At 35.1% G+C, this 8,051-nt stretch overlaps 1 protein-coding gene across 1 annotated transcript; it reads right to left on the reverse strand.

Moving 5' to 3' along the window:
- Positions 1-144: 144 nt before the first annotated feature.
- LOC130647635 (protein disulfide-isomerase A6 homolog) lies at positions 145-7,027 on the reverse strand. The gene is made up of 9 exons (XM_057453573.1): positions 6,774-7,027; positions 3,203-4,260; positions 2,556-2,694; positions 2,085-2,269; positions 1,878-1,969; positions 1,556-1,680; positions 1,328-1,441; positions 784-1,204; positions 145-514 (listed from the first exon to the last, which is right to left on the reverse strand). The coding sequence occupies exons 2-9, from the start codon at positions 4,215-4,217 to the stop codon at positions 290-292; spliced, it is 2,316 nt and encodes a 771-aa protein (XP_057309556.1). The 5' UTR covers positions 4,218-4,260; positions 6,774-7,027; the 3' UTR covers positions 145-289.
- Between the last annotated feature and the right edge of the window lie 1,024 nt (positions 7,028-8,051).

The following is an 8,051-nucleotide window of genomic DNA, read 5'->3' on the forward strand; positions in this document are numbered from 1 at the left end:
ATATACTTGAGCTGTTTATTGCTAACTGTCCAAAATCAAAGAAGTGGCCTTAGCAATGGACCTTGCTTGCCCAGGAGCTCTAGGGACAAGTTTCTGGGCGGGCTATTTTGCGTACGTAGAATTGTAAATAAAGAAATACTGAAGTATATTAGAGTTTTGTATTCGTTAGAAAAAGTAAAGGAGATTCACAATACAAATTATTTGTTAAACAAACGTTCTCACCATCTTTATTTCTTAAAAATTGTAAAACTAAAAGTGCGGTACTAGAATAATCCCTATAGCGACGTTTTTACAGCTCGACTTTCTTCTCGTCTAAGTCGTCAAGATCGACATCGCTTAAATCAATGTCCTCTTCGGCCGGCATCTCACCATCTTTACCATCCCAAGCTGGCACATCAGACAGTGTTGGTAAATCCTTTGTTAACTTTTCCGTTCTTCCACGTCCAACTGCAATTGACTTCAACAACTCGTCGATACCGTCACGTCCGAAAGATCCACGTAGAATGACGTATACCTAACAACAAAAAATAAGAGAATAGGTCAACATTCATAGCTTTTTCTACGTCAGCCCTTAACGACATTACTACTTGTAAGAAAGCGTGTGAGGGATAGGAGATGGCGCTTGTCTGAGAGCTTTAGTTAGTTTCCATAAAACAATAATTTTAGAGCGGGTAATTCTTCATATGGATGCGATGCCTAATACCATATCAGAAAAGAATAAATCTTCATTTTCACGAAATTATAAGCTTTCGCAACACACTGAAGTCCGAAGAGGACACTTACCTTCTTTCTGACGTTGACAACAGCCATGGCTGGATATCCAAAGCCTCCAACACCAAGAGCAGATTCTAAGCTGGGATGAAGCCCAGGTGCAGTCCATACCCAACCCCACAGTTTGCGCTTGTATTTCTCGCCAAGTTCTTTCAAAATATTTAAGTAGTTATTTCTACCAGAGGCACCAGTATCAAGGATATCAGGTAAAAACGATACCACACAAAGAGGCTTCTCGTTGCAATTCTCATTAAGTACTTTACTTGATGTTAATTCCATAATCTCTGGCGGATCAATTGAAGCAGCGTGGCGGTCCAACGCCCACGCCACAATATCGCTAGCAGTTCGGCCACCGTCATATTCTTCAGCGGACGAGTAATCCTTGGCGCCAGCTGGAAAGAATTTCAGTGTTGGGTATCCCTGTATTTGAAATCTAAAAACAAGGAATTATAGTAGGAGAACATTTAAAGACCAGGGTTTGTCCGTCTTCGAGTGTTAAAAGGTCTAGACAGTGAACGTCCATTCTGCTTTTAGCAATATAAAAACTTTTGCTTACCTACTACCAGTCACTGTGTGAGCCGTAGCATCAAGAGCTGCCACCTTAACTTTTCCCTTTAATTCAGTAGCAGCTTTAGCCCATTCTGGAGCAAGTCGTTGACAATGTCCGCACCTGAATTTTTTAGAAAATAATTTATTATGTGTGTATGTAGATGCTGACATTATAATTGCAGGCACAATCACGATATGTTGTGAGATATCAAGAGAAAACATTTGAGTGTTTTACCATGGTGCATAAAATTCAACCAAAACCATATCTTTTGTGTTGAGAACTTCTTTTTCAAAGTTAGAATCAGTCAGTTGAACAACATCATCAGAATTGCCACTTCCGCTTCCACCACTTCCACCAGACTAAACAAAATTACATTAGATGAAAGTTTCCTGTATCCTGCATGACGAGTTTTTAAAAAGTGATTTATCTGCAAAGGACATAAATCATATTAACGGGAAAAAAGTCAAAACGTCATTTTTGCGAATTGGCGATACTTTTTGATAACTTTTTTTGCAAATTTTGACGTAAATTCAAGTTGACTATAATATCAACTCACTCTAGAGCCACCTCTGCCACTAAGACGATCTTTGACGACTGATTGGACAGTTCTTAGGGCTTCATCCACGATTGCTTGTGCAGAACGAGCAGCTAAAGAGGGAAAAAATCATGTTTCTTGAAGAAAAAGTATAGTTTCAAGTTATAATATTAAATCGAAGCTGCTAAAAAATCTGAATACTAGGTCACGAAAGAAATATAAACTTACCATTATAATCTTTGGGAGATTGTTTATTGGCACCAAAGATTTTAATAGTTGGAAAGCCACGAACATTGTAGGGTCCACCTACAGATCCGTGCACATCCATATCAACAGCTCCTACTTTCACAACACCCTTTAACGCTGTTGCAGCTTTCTTCCATTCTGGTGCCAAACTTTTACAATGTCCACACCTTCAAAAAGAATTGTAATTCATTGTGAATATAAAGCTATATTGCACAGATGTATACAGTTGTTGAAATATAATTTTACAGTTGTAACGGCTGGGTTACGTGAAGTTACTTTTAAGAGCTTAAGCAAAATTTTACAATGAGACTTAAATGCTGTTAATGACTCTTTTAACTTGAACGACAAAACTTTTTTTGATCACAAATGGCAACTTATTTGTTTTCACAACACGACCTACATTCCCCTTTAACATCTACAGATAAATTCAAAGCTAGCAGGAATTGTGCATACCAAGGAGCATAAAATTCTACTAGCCACACTTCATCACTGTTGATAACAAGATGGTTGAAGTTGCCACCAGTTAGTTCAATGACATCATCACTTTTATCATATAATGCAGACACAGTGGTACTCAAAGCCAATAGAGCAGCTAGAAAGTAAATAAAATAAAAATTTTATTCGTATCACCACTAAAATAGTCTAAGCTTTATCCAGTTTAGCCATTGCTGACTTTATACTACAGTTTCTCCTCTTAACTTAAACTGCTTGAGTTCAACAACAACAAGGATTTAGAAAGCCTATGACATCCCAAACAAACAAAGTAAACCAACCACTAATAGACAGTCCAGCAAATAAACACAAACTTAAACAAAATTTAGACCGCAAAATTACTCAAATAGCAAAAAGCTAACAAGTTTTTTGTTAGCAAGTGGTATTTAGACAAAATTCATCCATGTAAAAACAAGCCTTTTCTGCTCGATTTGAGCAAAGTAACAAGACAAGGACAAAAATGACTGAACATTAGTCAAAATTATTTTGACACATGCAAAATTTCAAAAGACATCCTCAGAAGTTTTAATTGCCAATATTTTTAATACACTATGCACAGAAGTCTCCCAAAATCAGCAAAACCTCCATTAAGTTTTTCTGAACATTACCTTCTTTACATTCTTGTGTATTTTCACTAAACTCATAGTTATATGGATTAACATTTGCAGTCTCTGCATCAGTGTTGTCTAATTCTTTTTCCGTAATAACGTAAACATTTACTGCTTGGGATGTGCTACGCTTTTGTTTCGGAGCAATAGCTTTGCTTATATTTTTTCTTCTGCACCTTTTAACAGTAGGGTCAGAAGCAGTATTTATATTAACACATCTATGTGTATTGTTTTTTACAGATGTATCCTGCCTATCCTTTTTACTTCCATCTAGTTTTCCTGTCTTTTGTTTTTCCTGTTTTAAACGGCAACTTCTTGCAATAATGCATCGATATTTTTTACATGCTGAGCACCTGGGATTCTCACGCCCTTGTCGTTCTCTAATACTGATACCTTTTGTATATTTGTACCACAAAAAGCAGTGTTTCGATCTTACATGAGGATATGGGTAATCTTGTGAAAATTGAAAAGGCTGATTGTAACATTTTACTTCAGGTAGGGTTTTTGGTAAGCCATAACAGAAAACGTAATTATCACTTAATTTTTCTAAAAATAGTGTTACTGATGAAGCAGACTCGTCAGAGATGTCTATGTGTAATTCTTCAACAAAACCAGTAATCAAAGAAAATTGACATAATCCATCGTCCTTCACAAATACACGGGCTGCGCTTATTGGGGTCCCATCTGAAGCATTTATATCTGGTCTGCATCTAGTAATTTCAATTTGTTCACGACCATTATCTTGAATTGATCGGTAAGTTAAATTGGCATAACCAGAAATAAGATTTAAAACAGAGTTTAAAAACGAGCTTAAAAATATGGCTTGGTGAGTATATGTCGCATGGGTATAATTTTCAGAAAACGGTAAGGCCTGATCCTTTTTCGTTGGTTGTGATATTTTCCCTGACCGTGTCACATATGTTGATGTAGTATTCGTATTAGCATGTGCCTTATCCTTATGTCGAAGTATTCTTTGTTTTAAGACAGTAATATCTGCAAGATTTGGTGTCTCCATTTTTACAAAGTTATCAGCTTTCCTTTTCCCTTCTGTCTTCTTCCTAGAAAAAGATCAGAAGGGAAAGGTTCAGCAGATATACAAGGTATCTCGTTTTTTCACCTTGTCACTATGGAAAAACAACTGAAACAAATGGTAGCTTAGCTGCGCAATAGCAAGAAGTACGCAATGCAGTATAAAAGGGACGGGAGAAACCGTGGAATTTCCACGGGCTAACGACTTGTTTATAAATTCACATGCTTTTTAGGCTAAAATTGTGACAATTAGGTATTTTTCAGACTAGAATACTGCGGAAAAAAATGTTGAAAGTCACTATAAACAAAAACAAGAAACAGGACAGTGAATAAATTTAAGCAGCAATGTGGGCTCCTTCGTGTGTCGTACAGGGCTAATTAAGAGTTTCCACTCAAACAAAATAATCTTAATTCATAAAAATTGGTTTCCATTTTAATTCTAATTTGATCAATGGTGATTCATTCTTTTTTTTTAAAACAATAATACAAATTTGTTAAGAAATAATGATATTGAGCATATACTTAGAATTTAATTACATATACATACGATAAACAAAAAATATTTTCAAATATTCTTCTAAAATTTCTATTTGCTAGAAACTCTTTGCTTAGTGAGATTGTCTTTGAAACTTATCAAGGAGTGTTCAAGGCACTAAAATCCGCAAATTTGTTCTACAAATGCTATCTCCAATTCCTCAACATTACTCTGCGTAAAACCACTTATCGGTGATTCATTTTCATCTTTTAACGGTTGCTCGTGAACCAATCGTTTTAATTCAAGTATATAAAAAAATTTACAGCAATTTTTCCCCCCAAAAATTGCTTTAATTCAATCAAAATGTTCCGTTGAAATAAAAATCTTTTAATATAAAACACCTTATCACTTATTTGATAAAAAGTTTATCAAATTATGTAAACATCTGCATTCTTTATCACTACATCGCCACAGACCATTTAAAAACTATATCAAAACAGGATCATGGGAAGTAAAAATTCTGGCATAATTTTAAAACCCTTAAAGCAGGATTGTAAAAAGCAAAAACTTTAAAAAGGAAAGTGAAAACATTGTTTTAAAACTATTAAAAGGGCATTCCTGGTGTGGGTTAGTGGGTTTGGAAAAGAAACATCAAATTGGCGTTTCTCAAGGCAATTTAAGTATAGATGTTACCTCTATTAAAAGTCTTAAGGGTTCCCAGATGTATAGCTATAGCTAAGTTACTAAGATACGTTTAAAAAGACTAACCTCACAAATACCAAGTGATATATGCTTCAGTCTAATCGATATTGGAAAATAAATATGTCAATTATATCTAAATGTGGATATATGTCTAGATTTTGTGACAAAAGCATAATTTACCTTCTTTTCTGGACTGGATAAAATTGTTACAAAATATATCACCATAAATGATATTTTCCAAAGTTTTTCCTCCAGTTTTCGCGTGCTCGTATAGCTTGTTTCAATCAGACAGAAATTAATTTTTAAGTTGGTAAACAGCGAGCATTATATTCTTCAAAATTCGTCATTTTAATTGTATTTCAAACAAATTAAATTGGTTTGTGGTTTTAAAGGTATCTATACTTTTCTGAAAACCCTGAGTTTCTTCTTTAACATAGTGTAAGAATAATATTAAGTATGCTTTTTTTGCTCCAAGGTACGCTTTGAGAAAATCAAGTATAATAGATTTGTTATATCAAACTGCTCTAAACACCCACCCATTTTCCTGTGTTCTGCATACAATGGTAATGGCGTTGGACATTTATAGACACGGCTGAGGCAAATACCTTAGGGAATTTATTTTTGCGCTAATTATTTTTTGAGAATTTCGCATATAAAAGTTTTTTATTTTCGCAAATTCCTTGCTCAAGGAAATTTCGCTGTAATTTTTGTGTTAAAAATATTTTATCAAAAAAATAATCCAATTTACAATGATAATAAGCATATTAAGGAGTCTTTTGCAGTAAAAAATTGCCTTGTTTATAATAAAGAAAATTTCAGGAATTTATTTTGCGGAAAGCCTAATTGGAAAATTTAGCAAGGACTTATTTTCGCAGATCGGTATTTGGATTTTTTTCCTAAAAACTTTTTTACTTACTTATTTTCGAAAGAAAAAAAGGCCAAAATCCGCGAAAAATTAATTCCCCTAAAGTATCTATTTTTTCCCAACTTATGTTCTTCAATTAGGTTATCGTTTAAAAATATGGATCATCACTGCATATTGTCACAACAAGAATGTAATGATTTTATTCAACAGTATAACAAGTTCAAAAACGCAGGGTGGTCAGTTAGGAACCACACTCGTACGACACACGACTAATCTGAAAATTTCATAATTTATTAACTTTTTAAAACAAAAACCAAACAATTTCGTTGTCTCGAGAAGTACACTCTATTATATTGTTCCTGATGATGTTTATCCTGTTTTGCCCATTTTTTCCCTGATCAAGTGTGTCTGCTTTTTGACTGTAGCTAGCTCGCTACTGAGTAGCTAATTTTATAAGCCATTTTGCCGAATTACAATGTATGTTTAGCATTTATACTTACTGAGAATAATCATATTGGATAACCCTTCTGTGAGTTCTTTGAGAAATTTATGTAGCAACTTTTATGGTTCAGTGACGTTGTTTGCGTTCTTGGGTATTATGTTGTTTACCGTGCAACAAATTTTAAATATGGTACCTTCTTCGTGGGTAGCGCTGATTGGGTACATATGTTGAACACGTGTTACTCGAGGCCTGCTTGGTTTCTCGACCACTGATGACTTGATGTAAAAAACAGACACTTTAATGCATTAACCAGGAAACGCAATAAACATCATTTGTTTTGTTTTGCCTTGAAGAGTAAACCCCCTAAATCTCGATCTTATAGCTTTTAACCAGTAACGAACCCGACGCGTTGGCGAAAAAAAGGCCCCGGGCTCCCTCTGGAGGACACGAGATTAGTTATCGCCGTTCCGATGTAAGAAATAATTGGGACCGTGGAAAACTAAAAGAGGTTGAGAGGAAAAGTAAACCAATGGTTGAAGAGGCAAAGAGAATAGCAGACGAAGGGAAATGTGGAGAAAAAAGCACAGATGTGATAATTCTCATGTACGAGAAAGCAATGGTACCAGGAATCCTGTATATATAATTTAGAAACATGGACAAAATGGAGAAAGAGCGACTAGAAAGAACTGGATAAGAATATGCTGCGAATGTCAATCTCAACACCATACTGGGGAATTAGCAAGGATGGAAAGATACCTGGCATGGAGAGATAGAACAGGATGGAAATGATTATGGAATAGACGGACAGAATGCCAAGAAATATAAGAGATCGGAGTGGAATATAATGGTAAAGGGACAGACCCAGAGAAAGATAGAAAGAGAATCAGATGAGAAAAAAAGAAAGATGAGTAATCTGAAAAGTCAGATAGGGCAAAAATATGAAAAACAAATGTACATAATGAAAAAGAGGCTACAAGAGGTATCAGGATAGAATGAAAACAAAACTGAGAATGTGAAATATTGGAAAGGATATGGGAGCTGAAAGAGTATGCTTTGGATGTGGAAAAAGTGAGGGAACATGGGAGCACATGCTGATATGCAAGGGGCAATAGAAGAGATGAGATGGAAAGCGGAGATTATGGTAAATACTACGGACATCAGAAGTGAAGAAAACTGGAACGAAGTGACACAATTTGAGACTTTGGAGAGTGCTTACCAACAAACGCAAAGAGGTCGTTGCGAGATCCGAAGATCCAAAAAAAAAAGATTCCAGGAACATCCAAAAAACCTAAAAAAATCGACAGAAACAGCATTACCTTTTTGGTAATGCTGTTTC

The sequence above is a fragment of the Hydractinia symbiolongicarpus genome, chromosome 6 (assembly GCF_029227915.1).
Source record: "Hydractinia symbiolongicarpus strain clone_291-10 chromosome 6, HSymV2.1, whole genome shotgun sequence".
NCBI lineage: Eukaryota > Metazoa > Cnidaria > Hydrozoa > Anthoathecata > Hydractiniidae > Hydractinia > Hydractinia symbiolongicarpus.

Excerpts from the sequence above, each read along its gene's own strand:
- LOC130647635 (XM_057453573.1), bottom strand. The coding sequence starts at position 4,217 with ATGGAGACACCAAATCTTGCAGATATTACTGTCTTAAAACAAAGAATA. Across the intron at positions 1,970-2,084 it reads ATCTCCCAAAGATTATAATG|CTGCTCGTTCTGCACAAGCA; the intron begins GTAAGTTTATAT and ends TTCCCTCTTTAG. Across the intron at positions 1,205-1,327 it reads CACACAGTGACTGGTAGTAG|ATTTCAAATACAGGGATACC; the intron begins GTAAGCAAAAGT and ends CCTTGTTTTTAG.